The 18,556-nt window shown below is 37.6% G+C and overlaps 1 protein-coding gene across 2 annotated transcripts; it reads left to right on the plus strand.

Moving 5' to 3' along the window:
- The first annotated feature begins 2,427 nt into the window (after window positions 1-2,427).
- On the plus strand, window positions 2,428-11,915 carry LOC143458769 (metalloprotease TIKI1-like). Of its 2 annotated transcripts, none has more exons than XM_076955628.1 (12): window positions 2,428-2,609; window positions 3,479-3,592; window positions 3,669-3,879; window positions 3,963-4,195; window positions 4,301-4,447; window positions 4,586-4,793; window positions 9,764-9,851; window positions 10,136-10,240; window positions 10,402-10,527; window positions 10,663-11,148; window positions 11,246-11,406; window positions 11,596-11,915. In XM_076955628.1, exons 1-10 carry the CDS (start codon window positions 2,505-2,507, stop codon window positions 11,081-11,083), a joined length of 1,758 nt encoding a protein of 585 aa, XP_076811743.1. In that variant the 5' UTR covers window positions 2,428-2,504; the 3' UTR covers window positions 11,084-11,148; window positions 11,246-11,406; window positions 11,596-11,915. The 2 variants fall into 2 exon arrangements, with proteins under 2 accessions (XP_076811743.1, XP_076811744.1); XM_076955629.1 differs by having other exon boundaries at window positions 3,669-3,873.
- The last annotated feature ends 6,641 nt before the right edge of the window (window positions 11,916-18,556 follow it).

Raw genomic sequence — 18,556 nt, forward strand, 5'->3', positions numbered from 1 at the left:
CAGACTTACTTAAACAGGCGTCGCTCGTATCAAGCAATTTGTTTGTCGAAATGAGTACGAACGGGCCACTACAAGTGTGATGCAGATAACTAAGTTTGTGTTTCCATTAACGATTTGAAACCTACTTCAGAGCAGCTACCGGGCTAATGTCAGAAAATAAATATCAAACTGTTTGTTCAGTTCCAAGTTATTCGTTTGGTTAAGAAATCTGTTGCGAAAATCCTTTTCCTTCGATCACAATCAAGATTAATCATTTTCTTTTAATTACGCGCTTCCTTGTTTGTCTTTCGCGTTTTTTGACAGGATCATGACAAAGCGTTATTCACCAGAGTTTAAAGAAATTTCAAAAAGTAATATATATAGCATATTTATATTACACTTTCTTCATTGCAAATGCAGAATACCTTTTAAAAATAAAATCTACAATAGTTTATAAAAGGAAAAGTATATAGTTATGCATTCTCAAGTAACTCCAGTAGCCTATATAGTACCTACGCCACAGCACAGAAACTTGCAACCCAGGCATGTTCTGTTCTGACCATTTTGTTAGAACATTTAAAATCAATTTAAAATGCGCTTTTGTGCACTTACTTGCAACTTTCATTAGGTCGGTTTACTTAGCACGTGCTGGAGCGATGACGGTTGCATGCATTTGCTTTACAATATGTTGAGCCGATACCGAACGTTTCAGGTTAAAGTTTTGTTGTTGTTTTTTTTTTGTTTTGTAAAATGGTTTCCTTTGCAATTCCTGCGGGAAGAACATTTGAAGTTAAAATATTCAGTTTTTAAATTACTTTATGTGCCGTCCTATGTTGGAAGTTAAATATGGAAAAAGATTTCTCCGAAATTCTCATTTGTAAATTTACCTGAACAGAGTTAAACGTATCCATTACGCTAAAAAGATCAAGTTCAAGTGAACAATTAACAAAACAGCTAACAGGTTTGTTCAAGCAAATAGGACCTCCCGCATTGTTCCCAGGATTCCATTTAAAAACCGGTAAAAATTTAATCCCTAACAAACGGCAACAGTTGCTTTGCAAACAATAGATAAATTTTACGCTGTTAGCACCGCGTGTGGCCAACATGAACCTCTCAATCAACAGATCCGGTTGATCTTTTCAATGGCAAATCGCAATTGACGTCATCCTAAAACTGCAAAGAAAATGCGTCTCCTTTTGTGGGTTGCTTTTGAAAAGAAGTAGACACAAGGTAGTTGAAGCCATGGTCGGCGTGTTGACGACAAACAAAGAGTAATCGGTTCCAAACAACAGGGCCCTGTGTTAAGGTGCAATAATTAACATATTCGAAAGATTGAAAAGGCGAGAAAAAGGTAATCCGCAGATAAAACAATCAATGAACCGAAGCAAAAACTATGACGGCTGTCTGATGAACTTACGGTCTCCGGTCTAGAACCATGAAATGATTTATGCGAGTAGAAGCTCCCATAAAACAACAGCAAATTGCGGTTTCCCGGTTTTGACTCAAACACATCCATTTTAATTCAGTGTTGACTCGATTTCTATTAACATAGGAACATAAATATTTACGCAATACTATGATTGTTTCATTATCTATGTTTTCTTAAGCGAGAAAAAACTTAAGGCTACTTATAGCTTGTGACGTAGGGAGAATTTCCAGGGATATGGCGCCGTTGATGCTCTTCTGTTACTTCCAAAATCTTTATAATAAAACTTCAAAATACACTCGCAGAAGAACGATTTATTTATCTTATAAAATTTAACGTATTTTCTGAACGTTTTTGTTGAGCACCTAACGAAAAACTGTTAAAAATTTGCCGACCAATAAAACACTATATGTACAGATATATAAGCTAAAATTTCTATTTAAAATCAAACACTGACAATTTGCGTTGAATCGTGATAAAATGCTTTTCATGGAGTGACTCTTTTTGCTCGGAATGCTGTTAAACCATAAACTATAAACGCAAAACGATCACATCAAATGGTTTGAGGTTAAGTGCAGTTCCACCAGTCATTGTAATTTACATCGGTGAAATACTTCCGTCCATGTCTGCGTATGATTACTATACACGTAACTTTAATTCAAATGTCGGCGGTGTGAAAAAGGTTGATTTGACTTCGGCGATCAGGCAGGATATTAGCCGGGTTACAGGCCGCAGATAATTATCAGACAAACCAATCCATCTCTCGACGCAAAGAGATCTTTTTTCTCGTTTAGGCGGTTCAAAAGCAGACAAGCATAGGCAAATAAGACCAGAGTAAGTGGCGTGTTACCACCGTGAACGTTGCAGTTTAACGTTTGGAGCTATACTGAGCTATGAGTGTTATTAAGTTTTGCAAATGCTAAAACATTACGTGCATCTAGGACTCTATTAGAATAGAATTATGTGCACCTAGGATAATATAGAAGGGCGGACTTTAAAAGCACATTGTTTACTGCAGATTTAAATTAAGTCATTAAGCGAAAAAGGCGCACAGTGAAACAAGTTGTTCGAAAAGTTGCTTCATAAATTAAGGTAGAACATGAAGGTTTGCTTAAAGTGGACATATCTTTTATGGTGCCTTTATTGGTCGGGCATCGCATTATGCAAAAAAAGAAACAGTTATCCTCCAGGGTGCAACGAAAAGGTATGAATGTTGATTCCTTTTGTATCCGTAATTGTACAAAGTGCATTTCTGTACATGTTGGGTTCCAAAGGGATTTGTTAACCTATTCTTAACCAGATAGCTACTCTGTGACTCACTATGGGTTGCTTATTTTACAAGTCATTTAGCCCAGCTTTTATTCTACCGATTAGGGCACCAACAGCTTTCTCCGGCGCCTTGTCACCGCCTACAAATTGTTCCTTTTTATCTTAAGAGTTGTAGTTGGACATTTAAAAGGTTAAACAATGTAGTCAGCAGCGAGCGATCCTAGGCCGCCCTGGGAAAACAAAATTCCCTTTCTCTTGATACCATTGAAGCACCGAGCAGGCATTATTTAAACGAAAGCCTATCCTTGAAAACATGTTGTGGTAATCTTATAAATATTTGCGGAACTTTTGCCTGTTGGAAGTGGTAAAAAGTATCAAAAAACTGGTTACGCAGATAGCAGGACAAGCTAAATTTAATGAACGTGAAATTGTACAAGAACAAATAACTTTACGTTTGCTTAATCCGTCTACCCTATAATCAAATCCACGATTAAAAATGATAACTGCATATTATTTCACAATAGGTGAAATTTTGCAAACATAATACTTCAGAAAAGATAGCGAGTATTCACGTACATAACTTGACAGTTCCGTACTCACGCTATAGCTGATCTTTCGCGCATAGCTTATTGTTAAGTAGCTTATACGGTGTATAAACAGACAGCATTTTCGTACTCTTGTGCGTTTCTTCACTAGCAATGGCTGTTTTTCGTAGCTTGACTCGTCATACGGTTACATTGATCAGATTCCTTTTGACAAAAAGCTGAAGTGAAGCTACTCTAATAACTGTTTTAATGATAACAGGTACGCACCGAGTCGTTTTTATGGACTCTACAAAGAGATCCTCCCGTACATTTCTTTGGAACTATTCACGTTCCTTACACAAGGGTTTGGGATTACATTCCTAAGACTTCAAAGGTATGGTGGGACGCATAGCATCAACGAACTTGTAACAAATGTAGAAAAGAGAACGACAGGTTTTGTCTGTTTATAGAGAGCATTTCGGAAAAGTGAAAATGTGTTCTTTGAACTCGATTTAACAAATGGGAACACTCTTTCTGCCCTATCCCGCTGCCAAATGCTTCCAACCGGACAGGAATTGAAAAAAGTTCTTCCGTCTGATCTATACGAAAGGCTCCAGCATCATTTTGACTATGTTCGCCGATCTATGCCTAATTGGTTATCACCAGAACAGAAAAGTAAAGGTACTGCAGCTTATACAAAGACACAAGCAGTTTACAAGAATCGAAATGGCAGCCCCAAAAATTGTTAATTCATTTTTTCCCAGGCCTCAACGCCGATTATCTCTTCGAAGCCATCGTCGGAAACTGGAAGCGAAAGAAACCGGTCTGGGTGATGTTGATGATCAATTCATTGACGGAAGCTGACGTGAGATCTCGGAACATTCCTGTCCTCGACCTGTACCTGGCCCGTCAAGCGGAAAGAATGGGCAAGAAAATAGGGGCAGTGGAAAAAGTCGATGAACAATGTCAACCACTCAACGGCCTTAACATGTCTCAGGTAAAAATATAAAGTCAATATTATGATTGTCGTTTGAAGATAACTGCTAGCAGCTTTTACCACCGGGAAGAAAATCTCACAGCAGTGATTACAATTTTGCTTTAGGTGTTCTTCGCTTTAAACCACACACTCGCCATGCAGGAGAAGGTTAGGTACGGGACACTCAAAATTCCATACACGACAGATGATCTCATTGATCAATACAACTGCGGTGAACTAAACTCGGCCACGTTTGACAAGGAAACCGCTCAGGTTGGTCTTACACAAATTAAGCTTAATGTCAAAATATAAACACTGTGGTCGACTTAAACCAAATTTCACGGTTCAGGCAATGCGAAACCGTACTTACATCGAATGTGTATATGAATAAGCCTCTATGATGCATTACAGATGCCTCAGTTGGTCAACCAAAGCGATTCGGAGCCGAAAAAGGATGGTTCTGAACATCAAGATACGTCAGAATCAACGATGGCAACCGCAATTGATTTGTACTTCAAACAAGAACTCATTTACCGCCGAAATCATCGTATGGCAGAACGAGTGAAGAATTTATTGGAAGCCTTCCCGGATCAAAGCTTTTTCTTTGCATTTGGTGCAGGTGAGTGCCACAAGTTCGAAATTTTCGCATGGTGTGCTGTTTACCATCTATACACGTACCACACATCCTGGGACGAAGCTTTTCTTAGAAATGTAAAATAAACTTCAAACATACAAAGGAGAGAAAACCCATGGGCCTTTTAAAACTATGACTGGCTCACTTGCTAATGACTTTAATTAACGGAGGTCACGCGCAAATGCCGCCTCTGTATACAGACAAAACATTACAACCTTGTTTACAGCATAAAGTATGAGCAATACCACTTAACAGCATCCCTGAAGAACATGATTACATTGAATGGGGCTGTTTAAACTTAATTTGCCTTCCGATGTTCCAACTGACAACAATCACGCGACAGTGTCGTTCAAAACAATTCCTGAAAGTTTTAATGACGGCGTCCTCGTAAATTCACCCATCCTTGTTATAGCCAAGGAGACGTTGTTATGGAACGGAGATCCACTTATTTAATCAACTGCCAAAGTTAAGGAAACATACAGCACAACAGGGTTTGATTTATTGCTAAAGTGCATTTGAGAAGGGGTTTTAAACAACCTTTTGGAGAAACTAGTGACGTTCCACCATTTTGAATAGTTAAGTGGAAATGATGATTGCGCATAAATCTTTTCGGTTTTTTTTGAAATTTTGTGTTTAACTTTCTTACCGAGTAATCACTTTTAACAGCAAACAATTAAATGACAGCTTTGCAGAGCTTTTGTAAGCAAGAGGAGCTTTTGGTTATTAATAACTATTCAAGATGCTCTGAGTGTGCAATGCGTTTTTATAAAACTAGTATATTATTATATTAGTTATTATCAGTTATTATTATTATTATATTGGTTTGTTATATAATATTATAATACGTTAGTTTCAAAAACTTTCCGATTTTTTACGATAGATGTGAAACTAAATGACGTCATGATTCAGTTTGCAAATCTCAAGCGTTAACGCTTTCACAAATCTTGACTAAAACGTCGCTTGTAAAAGTTTTGAAGTCATTTTTCCTATCATTTATGCGTTTTCCGATTAAGATTAAACAGAAATAAACTTTTAGTCAAGTTTCTTGAATCGGGTTGAATATCGAAAACGTCATTATAGTATAGGATGACGTCGTTCGAAATCCAATAAATTTTAGTGTTAATCCTTCTCATAACCCACTTGTATAGGGATACACATGGCATTAGGTGCATTGTATTTTCACAACAAATTGATAGTCTTACAAGAATTAATTATTCTCATAGAATTCATTTAGTTTTAATCCAGACTCGCGTCGCAGTCTCGTCTTCCGTTAACGCACAAGGCATGATATATAAACCAATTCGTTCTGTTTGTTTACGGTTAATCAGGATTAACTCGGGCAAACTTTGACTACAAGAAATCTCGTAGATGAATGCTTTAGGTTCTCATGTTGTGACGTGTGCCATAATTTATGCCGCACAATCGGGCTGTTGGCGTTAATTAAATCTTATGTTTTTCCCACCAATGATAGTTTTTTCCACCTTTTTGAGAAGTATTTGAACAATAAAGTTCCGCTTACTGTTATGAGAAAGCAAACATCCTAAAAATAGTTGATTTCAAAATAAACGAAATAAATTCTTTGACTTTAAAAACTGCTAAAAATTTATATAGAGAGAAAAATTACAACGAAAATTTTCCCAATTCAAAAAAAAACCGTAGTTGTTCTGTTGATAAATTTTGTCAGAGGAATTTTAGGTTAGTCAGACCTGTTGATTTATCCTGATGAATTCAATCCACCACACACACACACACTACCGTTTTCCATCCACTTGAATAAATGATTCAGTTTGGAGTGTGTTTGGGTGAGGTCTATGCACTCCGTCAGCCGTCATAACAAGAACAAAAGAATTGGAATCAAATCTCGCTTTTCCTGGTGCCGTGATATGCAATCCATCTTGCCCCTCATAGCCCCTTCACAAGTCAAATCACCCCTGACCGTCGTCCATTTATCATTAAGTGATCGTTTACTGACGCATTGGATAGAACGTATAGCCCTTTCCGATTTCTCTTGCTGGTCATAACGTCATGGTGGTGATATGACGACTTTATAAGGGTTGATTGAGTTTATATGATATGCTGATCCTTTTGTCGTGTTCAGTTATTACTCATATAAACAACGGAGCAAGTTTTGATTGAGAATAGAGCTCCTGTTAATATTCGATTGTTTTTCAAATAGACAAGGTCGGCTTTGAAGGCAATGACAAATGACAACTTTGCTCGATCCAACCAACCAAGCGATATCATCAACAACTTATAAATAGAGTATTTGGGCAAACATCAAATATCCGCTTTGGCCCGCAATCAAACTTTTTTCTTTGAAGATAGTCTCTAATAGCCAGAGACGTTGGGCCAACTAATTATACATTGTAGACTGAGCAAAACACAAAAGAACGGCTGAGCTATGGCAAACATAACAGCAATATATCCCACAAAGGCAACCGGTTTCTATGTCATGCATGTTTGCGACGTTGGTGCTAGTCCGGAAATTGCCTAAACTTAAACCTTGTCATTCACGACAAACGAAGTAGCAGAGTATCCGCTTCTTCAAACACTTTTACCGGACAGTGGCATAACGAAAGCAAAGCAACCCTATCGTGTTATGCCTGGCCCCAAGATCCTGGGAAGAACACTGGAAAGACCGCATTTGGCTGAGATTGCGTTATTTCTGGTAAAAAAACTTAGTCATACCGCTTAAGCTTAAAGAGACATGTCCAAATCTATGAGACCGACTGACATCTATACCAGGTGCTTGAAGGTGTCGCAAGAAGACGGTTTATGTGTGACAAATTGACGTTAACCACCAGAGTTCGCTTTGAACTTGATCGCTATCTTATCGAGATTTGTCAGCGCCTTAAAGTGGCCATAAACCAAACCGCAAAATGTGCACAACTCTAGATTCCAGAGAATGAGGCTTCCTTTTTACTATCTCCGGTTATTATTTTGTAACTGAATGGGCTAATATTGGTGCATAACAATGGGACGACGCACCGTATCACGTTTGCGCAAGTGGGCAAATAGTACTTACGCTAATTGCAGAGTAAAATATCTTATTGTTTACATTTTAAGTACCTAACCAAATATCTCCTAAGTTAGGCATAAAACATTTAAACGTCAAAATTAAAAGCGACCTTTATACCAAACAATAACAAGCTTGTTTGATCCCATTTGCTCAGCAGGTTATGGTAAACCTTGAAAAAGCTTATTGGCGAAAACCACCCTGCCCCAAAGCTGGTATTCAGATAATACATCCGCAACCTTATGCGGTAAAAAATTTCACGATTGTTGTGAAATGGTCTCTTGAGCGGCATCGTTTCTACTTGACGAGATTTTTGTTAAGCATCGTTTGCACAAAACTCTTCTTTGGTGAAATGATTTATATTTGAAGGCAGTCGACCTTATATCGGACCTTCTCTTGTTAAAAATGTAACGGAGCATTAAAAGACTGATTGAGCTTCGTTGCGCCAAAACTTCATGTACGTTTCAATTGTGCGTCACGGCTGTTTTAAGGCTAGCAATTTGATTTTGACTATAAACGCTTTTCTCCTGTTTAGAAAATATCAAGGGCTGTTTATTCAAGGTTTGTGCGTTCCTAGCAAGCCCTTTTGGCATTTTCTGTTGCAAAACTTTTACATTTAAATTTAACGTTGCATAGCCATGATGGCATTTAGGTTTGGGTTTTATTTGCCTAGTACGTGTATTGAGATCTTATCAATTTCATTTGAGCTTTGAAAGGGATAATTGTGTCGTTCTACAGAATTTGTTCTTTCAGTCTCATCTTTGTTGACTTTTTACCGGCGGCCACTTCGAAACGTTTTCTTTCAAATTCTACGTGTAACCTGCTCCAAACGCAGTAAGAGATTTCCGGACGCTTAATAGTTTTTGAATTCCACGTCAATGCACGCGCTTGGCGGTTTTAAAATACAGAATTGATCCAGAATTAACATGGCTGACAATTCAGCATAACTTGAAGGATTTAACAAGATTTTGCCATAGAGTAGCATTACCGCTTTTTTCTGGAGTGCACGATTATGCCGCTGATTGACAAGGTGATTTACAAGTTTCGTCCTTTTAAATTTTTCTGGCAACTGAAACAGTGAAAGATAAATTGACGACAAGCGGTTAAATAAAGCAGGCTTATGCGCAGATTGCACAGTAAAACATTCGGTCATTATTATCAGTTGCATAAACCGACTGCATGCCCGTTGGTCAATCCTTTTCACGAGACGAGCCCTTTTTACTATCGTGCCTGCGTAAGCGGGTTACTGGCGACAACCTACGTCACTGCTGTATAAGCTGCCTTAACATAGCCGAGCCGTTAGCTTATCAAGAATCAACGCATTTTAAAAGTCCCTCTCACGATACGGTTAGACGCATTGTCTAATAACAAATAAGTCGAAATTGTTTGATGCTGATGCACTAACGGATTAAGCAAGCGGCAATTTTACGACGATCAAAACTGACGTGTTGAAGTGACTGAAGGGGTGGGTTGCTAGTTGCAACCGTAGCTAAATAAACTTAAAATCGATCACTACATAAATACAATCTCTAATCCCATAAACACATCACAAACTTAACACTTTGTTGTGATTTTTTTACGAATAGAAAACATTTACAATGCATCTTTCTATAGTTCACGACATGTAGAATCGAAAATATGAAAAAACACAGGTAAAGACCGTTTAGCATTTACCAAGAACTTGCAATGAATGCTAACGGGGCTTTTTTTCGTACAAATGTCGCTTTCGATCAATTTATAACTAAGCCATCTATAGCACAGAGTGTTAAAACGTTCGGTTTTATCAAGACAAATTCCTTATAATTATATAGGAGTTAAATTGAGCTTCTTGACATTTATATGATACATTTCTAAGAACAAGAAAACGAATCCGATTTGTATTTGTTGTTTTTAGCTGACAACTTTTCCAAATTTTCACATGAAAGCTTTATTTTAACAGGTCATTTTCTTGGCAACGGTTCAGTGATTGATTTTTTACGAAAAGAAGGACTCAAAATCAAGAACAGCTCGCCGAAAATAATTCGAAGGTTGGTTGATCAAACAACGTGTCACTATACAGTATAACAGAGTCTTACCACTTATACTTGCGTGACTGAGTCCCGAACACGAACCATCTTGCTTTACGAAGTAGGAAATAACAAAGTAGTTGAAAGTTGTAAGAACCAAATAGTTTCCAAAAGTAGACCAGAACTTGATTTATTCAGGTGTTGTAAAATAATCGAGATAGAGCACCGGCGTCATTTTTATAAGCGTCACTTCGGGAGACCAAACCGGATTGACAAATTCAATCGTCGGTTTTGAAATGTTTTAGTTCAGAAGAGAAGAAAGATTTTCCTGCGGCGACAGATCTCGATGAGCGAAAGCGATCATCTCCATCTCAACGAAGAAAGTCACGGAGGAAGAAGAAAAATAAAAGGTGAGTCAGTATGGCAAACAGGCATCCCAAAAATGCAAGGACTTCTTAAGGATGTGTTTAAAACGTAACCAGGCGGTGCTATTTATGAGCTTGGAATGTTGCCACGATCAATATTTTGATGGTAAAATCACGTTGAGATAATTCTGTATCATACCTGTCAGGAAGAGAACACATAGTGTACGTGGCGGGCATAGAAATCAATCGTTCCACGGAAAAAAGCGCGATAAACTGGCGAACGAAAAGCAACGGACAAAATTTCGTGATCTATGGGTACGAATAGAGGACAGGTAAGACTCATTGCTTCTTCTAACCTAACCGAATATAATATTCTTACAAGATTAATCCTATATTCCTATACCAGTACTTTCTACAACTCTGAAATGTTCATGGTGACTTAAACAGAACCTCATAAATCGTTGCAGTGAAATCTATCCCAAACGGCCATCAAGCGCATATCAAGATGACGCCGGTGGGGAAAATGTTCGCGTTATTAATCGTTATCCAACCGTTTTCCCACAACTGTTTGACAATGACGTAGACAAATCATTCAATCAAAACAAACAACCACAAAGAGAGCAAATCTCTTCAGCGAAAAAACTTGTCAATGAAGATCAGGCACGGTATTACCAGTACCATTATCCCAATAATCCGCGACTGCCCGTGTTTACGCAAGATTGGGACGGTAACGGTCCAAAATTCTGGAGGGAGGAACTGGCTGATTACGAGGATCGTGACAACGGCGTAACGACATCCTTCAGCCCACGAACTGTCCTTTGTATTGTTCCAATCATCTTGGCTATTTTCTTTGTAGCTTTATTCGATATAGCATTCGAAGGAAGTTAAAACACGGACCTTTTAACATAGCAGCTGGTCGAAGTCCTCCGAGACAAAGGATTTCGTCCCTAAGAGTAAGTAAATTCCAGACACAATCGCCCTGGAAATAAAATAAATGTGATTACAGACATTACAGTGGCATGAAATTTATTTGTGTGAATTTTTTTCAAGGATTTTCGGATGCAAAACTACATAACATAACATTCAGTGATTCTAGCGGACGAAGAGCACCGAATAAATTTCATCACCAACTCAAACAACCATAAAATCTTTCTGGTAAACCCGATTGCATGACGCAGACATACTTCATTAATATGTCAAGACAAAATAAGGTAAAGTTGACCCCGATTTTATATTATGAGTTGAAGAAATATTTGTAACATCATAAAAAGGAATCATAAAACTAAACGAGTCAAAATTCTCACGATCTGATATGTTTTCAATATCTGCTGTGATCAAAAAGAATATTACATGATGTGGTGTGATCTTTAGTCGGTAACTTCTTTATTTCATTTTTCAAGGTTTGGATGCAAAGACGCTTGAAAATATACGAAATAGTTGTCCGTCGGTTTGTTCTTGAGGAAACTGTGTTAAATGCAACGGGAATGGTGACACAAACGCACACACTCACAATGCCCAACGTTTATCGCATTAAATAGTTTTGTTGAAACAGATTTCGTTTATGGGAATTGAAGTTTTAAGTACGTCAGTAACCAATTTAACAGTGTGTTTTTTACTGTTATTTATTCATTGTGCAATATGTTTAACACTGTGTTATTACTTGTATTTAACGCTGCAACGTTCTTCGTAGAAATAAAAACATTCTCGACGCTTTTGATAAATTTCACTCATGTGTTCCAATATGTGAATGCCATTCGATTTTTATGTTTGCTTTCAAGGCTAAGCCTAATTTAGTTTTTGCCGAAAATATTTGAACCAAACACAAGCCTATAGGGAAGGTGTAAAAAGATTTTCGTTTAAATTTCACTGCACGTTCATGTAAAAAGCATGTTTATGTAGGGTGGTGTACGGTTCTCCACGAAGGGCTTTCATGTCCGTCACGTTTGAGAACCGGCACGCAAGTAGGGCTGCAAAATCAACAAAACCGCGTCTGTTGTAATAACAACTGGAGCTTTTAAGACCCCGGAAGACATGCAGACAAACTTAAACTAATGCAAATGGTGGCAAACTAACCACATAACAAGGTACAGGTGTACGTTTTCGTGAATCATTTGCAATGGGTTTCTATTTTAAGCAGGTGATGTATTGTCTGAATAAGAGTTACATTTTGAAAAAAAAACGTTTGTTCCCGAAAAATACTTTTTTACACCAATAGACATGTTCTAGGCCTATAAGTTAGAAAAAAATGTATCAGAAGAAAGAGAAATACACAAATCAGCTAATAAAAATCTCACAAATTTATTTAATCAAACAACCGATTAGAAATATTATCATATGAATTATACGTGTAATAGCCTTTGCATCTGCCACGGCACACCGAGATGCACTCAAAACAAGCCGGTAAACTCCGAAAAACCTTTCATGTTAATTTGCACCTGTAAACATCAATTTGTGTCAAAGATACTTTTCATCACGTATAGGTGGGTGACGTCATATGCAACGAGTCATCGTTTACGTGTGCTAAGCAGCTCGGTAACCAAGGCGTGGACGTAAAGTTCGCGTAACAATTGCTCAAGTGCTCACGTGCGTATCAAAGGTGGTAAACACCCTAATGAGAATTTAATTAGATTTACTCCCATAGTTGTTGGCCGTTTTTACCGATCAATATCGAGAGCCATATAAGGAGAAAGCACGCGTTCCTTGCCATGCCCCGATGCGACAGCTGAGTTGTTTTAAAACAAGGTGCCAACAGTAACTTTCTGCCGACGAAAACACCCTGTTCCTACACTGGGGTTGGGGCTGCTTTTGGAATGTCAGCAGTGCTTTAAGTTTAAACTTACCAATCGAAATATCCTAAACAAAGCTACAGGAAGAAATGACCTTGCCAACAACGTCAGACTCAGTCGATGATCGATAGTATATAGCCTGGACTGGATGTGCAGCTGCCTTTGGGTCGAGACTTAATAGAATTACAGCCTATTCACTGACGAAAATTACCGGCACAAATAAAACATCATACATCATGCTGCTAGTTAGCTTGTCAAAGTAATGACTCAAAAAATTTATTTTTCTTTGAAATGGTTTTATAAGAGCAAGCCATTCAAAGTTTTCGCAAGCAGACACCAAAAATTGGCAAGCTTACCAGGGCTAAATTGAATGAAGTTAAACTGTAGCTTCACCTTGATTGCCCTTTAAGTCATGAGATTAAGTCTGTGTTTAATTTTCGGCGGAAGATAGTTAAGCAGAACTATTACTTATAACACTTTACACATTATTATACATAACAACACGTTTAAAAGCCACGAAAGCACCGTTTGTCCAACAAAACCTGGTTAAAACCTTTTAATTTCTGTAAAGCGGGCAGTGGACAAACATAAAAAAGCCTATAATACCCAATAACATAAATATGCAGCAGGGCAGCCAGAAAAACTTCCCTATGTAGGCTATACCTGAGCGGGCATTGATATGTTTTCACGCCGATATTGGCCGTACAGGTTGCTGCTTGTAATTGTACTGTACAAGACCCTAAGATTTGTCAGATAAAATTCCACGATCTCTTAATATCAGCTTGTTTTCAAACTTTGTAGCCAGAAAGTATTTGCAACGTCTTTTAATACCAGCGCGATATAACATAGATGAGCTTGAGGGACATCTAAATATGGTGCTTTTGACAAAAATAGATTCGAATACCGACTAGGGGATAACTATGTTGTTAACGGACTAAAAGCGATAAGACTATGGCGGCTGTGTCTTTTTGATCTTTTATTGTAGAAATAACTCAGATAGCTTTAAGCAGTGATAACCCGGACATTGTGACGTGCGACGCTTATAGTATTTAGGAGGGCATCGTAACGGATTAGAACAGTTATCCAACCGAACCGATTAGACGTTTTGAAAATAGCAAAGTGGCATCATGGGATGTACGGTTGGATTAAGAAGGCACCAACAAAACTACTTCGCTTGATTATCGTCATTATTTGGAGTTCCGTTATTACGGCCTGCTGTCAAGAAAGTTCTTCACTGCCTATAAGATACCACATTTTGCTTTGTGAGCACGCATGCTGAGTCTGTTTTTCTTGCACTTTTGCTGTGCTGCAATAATCACTTAATGACAGACATGCGCGAACTGCATATACAGTAGCTTAGCCCAAAGAGTCTAAAGCCATAATGTACATATCATCCCCTTCATCGAAAACCGTCTGCATTTATATAAACGTTAAATTGGCGCAATCCTTAGTGGTAACGCTTTATGTAAGTTTGCACTCATAAACAGTCTTCAACCATAATTTGGCAGATTTTGCGGATATAGACCGAACAAAAAGAATTGCATGATCCAATGTGTTTATTGCTTATCACGTGATTATTCATCAAGGGTTGTTGTTTTGATCAATCTATATAGTAGACCTTTATGGATGAGCATATAAACAAGTTTACTTGTTGCAAAACTGACAGCAATTCAAACGTCATCTGTCCAGGATCTTAATGAACAAAACTACAGCCGCAACTTCTTCAAATACATATCGCAATTCATATATATTGTCAAATTCGCTGCTTCTAAAAATTTCTCAGAGCTTGGGAATACAGTCAAAATCTGCCAGCACAAGTTCAGGAATACTTAAAAATAAGAAATTGTGAGAAGATGTTCGGATAGAAATATGTTTTCAGCCTTCAGCGAGTTGAAGTAACAGAAATGTTTATAGTGCTATGGAAGACCATCAGAAATCAACAAAATTTATCCATGTTCATAAAAACTGCGTAACAAAAGCCATTCTGATAAAAGTGGCGTCATTACCGCAGATCCACTTAAGCTTTTAAACTCCATTTGCATCTGTAAACAGAAATATTACAAAAGAATTATTAATGAAAAGAAATATATACGAAAACAAACTGAAGTAAAAAACAATTATATTCTATTAAAGTTGGCCATAATCGATTACTCCTACAAAGAAAAATTTATCATTGCTATCATTACGGTTGAATATGAATTATGTACTTATCGGTTTCATGCCAGAATGTTGCTTTGTTAGTTACTGCAGTTTTGTTTGTCAAAAAGGTATAATTGCAATTAATTTACAAACCTCATTGCAACTGTCAAATGCGACCACATACAACACCCAACGCTATACGCAAGTCGTATAGAATAACAAAGAATTCGCGATTTGAAAACGGAAAGTATTTCTTTTAAAATTTGACGATAATTAATACAATAAGTTACACAAAATTTAAAACCGAAGTTGAAGTAACATCGAACAAGATCGGGCAAAACAATCTAAGGCATAAGCGAAGTCGACTCGCTCCAAACGCTGGTATTCTTGGCTGACTTGAATAAATTAGTTCAGCACAAGCTCAATAAATAGCCAGGTTTGATAAGATGTTGAATAAGAAAACCAACTTTTTTCTCCTTACAACTGCCAATGTGGTTTTAAGATAGCTGCTTCAAACTTTTCAAAACACACTGATATCGGAGTCAGTTGACTGCTACGTTTAAACCTGCCAGTAAAAACTTTAGCAAGCCGTACAACTAACTCGAGTGTATTTTTCCGTTCTGTGCGCCCTTCGGTTGAACTTAACGAACTCGAACACCTTCTTGGTCCACTTTTCCCAATGTTTTGTCTCACAGCAGCTGCATTTAACTTCGATGTTCAATTTAACCATTTCAAGTACTTGGAGTAATAACAACAATGATATTATATAAATGAACAACATAATATGGGCTGGAATCGAATATCGCGTTAGCACAATTTGAATAATATATTGCAAGTATTGGATTATCAAGTTAATTGAAAATTTTGAAAACTTTCATCTATTTCGTTGGGCCTCTGCCTTTTGCTTGCCATGTATAATTGTTGTGAAAAAATGCCCGCTTGAAATGCGGGAGTCGTCAGCGTATATACGTGATTGGTATAAACTGAGAAGTCTGTTATGAGCATTAAGCGCGCGAAATCGTTAATACGATTAAGCGTCGAAAATCAGCTGTGAAGGGCAAAAATCGATCGATTACATGGTGATGATTTTACCCAAAACCGGCAAAGTAGTCCCGGATTCAGATAACAACCGATGAGATTGTTCAATTAACGTGCAATAACCTTTTATGATTTGTCCATGCAACCAAATTACTGCTTATAAATCCATTTTTACCAAGTTTTTTCTCGTCATTCAATATTTTCTGATGACATTTTTTGTTGACGAAGTCATGTTAAACGCTTTGAAAAACTTTCTAGACGTCAAATCCTAGAGAAAATATAAAGTGTTTTCATATTATCGTTAAAGTGGTCATTTGCTGGCGCCAAAAGGTTTTATAACGTCGTTGTAGTAAAATCATATCCTCTATCGTTCCATGCTTAAGTCATAAAACAAATTTCCCATGGAAAATTTTTTAAAACAACCGTCATGCTGTAAAAAACAGTTTTTGACGTAAATAGTATTTGGTTACATCATTTAGCTAAACGCTATAAAACTTTGCGGCCTGGATCTCATTTGGAGACGTAATTTGTAAGTGAGAAAATAGATTATTTTTCTTATGACTTAATTTTGAATGCGAAATCCCGAAACTACTTCAAACGTTTGGTTTGGATTTTAAAATCGTTTATTATAACCGTTTTCCGTCACATAGCCTTCTGCTTAAAATGTACACCTGCGGTTATGCGGTCATCAGATATCTAATCGAGATACGACAAGGATCACTTACAGTTGTAACGAAATCAATACCCGTGGTTTTGCGACTTTCCACTCTGACTAACAAAGTTCACTTTAGTTGGGTTTTGCTCCCCGGTGACGTTGGTTTTAATAATTTTTTTTTATAATAGGTTAGCATTGGCGAAGCAAAATGAGTGGAATAGATGACAATACGAGCTTGAAGGAGTTGCTTCTCCAAAACAATTTGCGCCACAAAACCGTCACGCTGTCAAACATACGATTGTGCTTGACAATATGTGCTGTAACGATTAATTTAAAATGTCAAAGACACCACTCCTTGCTAACAACTGGAGTAACTTGTAATCTGTTGTTATTGCTGCAAAACGTTTCTGTCCCAGCGCAGTGGGAAGCTCGCGTAGCGGCAAGCCACCGGCTGCAATTACTCTTTAACATGCCAACTACATGTCCATCATTCAATGGGTTAATTGCAAGCCTAAACAAGCCGCATAGCTCAGTGAAAGATCATACCTCAAGTTGCTTCCCCGTCTATATCTGGCACGGTCAATCTAAACACGGTTAACATAGCAATGCGTTCAATTTTGACGAATACAAAATGTAGTATAGGCAATATGTTAACGAGCACAATCGCTGTATTAGGCTACAAAATGTGAGTGTAAGACGACGCTGCATTATGCTGGCGCCAAACAAACGCCCGAATTTCCGAAAAATTATTTATTTAAAGTTTTAGTTTGACGTACAACAACTCAGAATTAGGAAACAAAAGCTGAAACTTTTGTTTCAATCCACTTCTGGAGTATGACGCAGCACACAAACTGATAGGTCTGTCTTGCTCGGTAACCGGGCCGCTATTAACAGAACAAACCTTTACAACGCTGTAGCTATGAAATTGTTTACTTGTATTTAATTGTGGTACATCAAATGCCCACATTGAATGCTTCTAACTCCTTGACATCGCCTTAAAAGGACGGCCATATGATTCAGTGGATTAAATTCTGGTCATCTGTATAGGAAGCCTTGGCAATTTTCTGCTGTGAAATCAAATTCGTCACGCATCATCACTTATGTTGCCACACATTTTCAATTGTTATTAACTTGACATTCTTGTAAAACATGATGTAGGTCGCTTGGGTCAAAAGTCACAGACGGCTTAGGTATTTAGGCAACGCACAGCAAGTCATCGAAAACATACAAACATGAAAGCAATCAAGATCTTTCAGATCCTATCCAACAAGCGAGAAATACTTGTTTAAGTCTTGAAATATACTCTATAGAAAAAACAATTTAAGTACAAAAAACTAGTTACTTTTTGATAACATAGTGTTGTATGCTTACAAAAGCTTACAAAATGGTTCTATTTTAAGTCATTTTAAACAGAACCTGTAGCAAATTTTCCAAGGCTGCCGACAAACCAAAGAACCAAAGAGAAACGCTCCAAAAATGGATTTTGCTATTTTTTTCAAAACGCAACTTGGCCTGACGAAGTTATTGTCGAATTAGTGCACATTTTCATCGAGTCAGCTCTGAAAAAATTCACGCTTTGTCTGTGTTTGCAAGAGCTTTGGACGTTTCTCCTTTGATTTCCTTCGTGTCCTAGATGAGATTCGACTTGCTTCATTGCAACTGGCTTAAATAAATGGTCTAGATGCACCTGTTTGTGTGGATGACGATTTTTTTCTTCTAAATCCTCGTACACATCACCGCCAA

This window comes from Clavelina lepadiformis, chromosome 5 (genome assembly GCF_947623445.1).
Source record: "Clavelina lepadiformis chromosome 5, kaClaLepa1.1, whole genome shotgun sequence".
Lineage (NCBI taxonomy): Eukaryota > Metazoa > Chordata > Ascidiacea > Aplousobranchia > Clavelinidae > Clavelina > Clavelina lepadiformis.

Coding starts and splice junctions, on each gene's coding strand:
- LOC143458769 (XM_076955628.1), top strand. CDS start 2,505: ATGAAGGTTTGCTTAAAGTGGACATATCTTTTATGGTGCCTTTATTGG. Junction 2,610..3,478: donor CTCCAGGGTGCAACGAAAAG/GTATGAATGTTG, acceptor TAATGATAACAG/GTACGCACCGAGTCGTTTTT. Junction 10,241..10,401: donor AGGAAGAAGAAAAATAAAAG/GTGAGTCAGTAT, acceptor CATACCTGTCAG/GAAGAGAACACATAGTGTAC.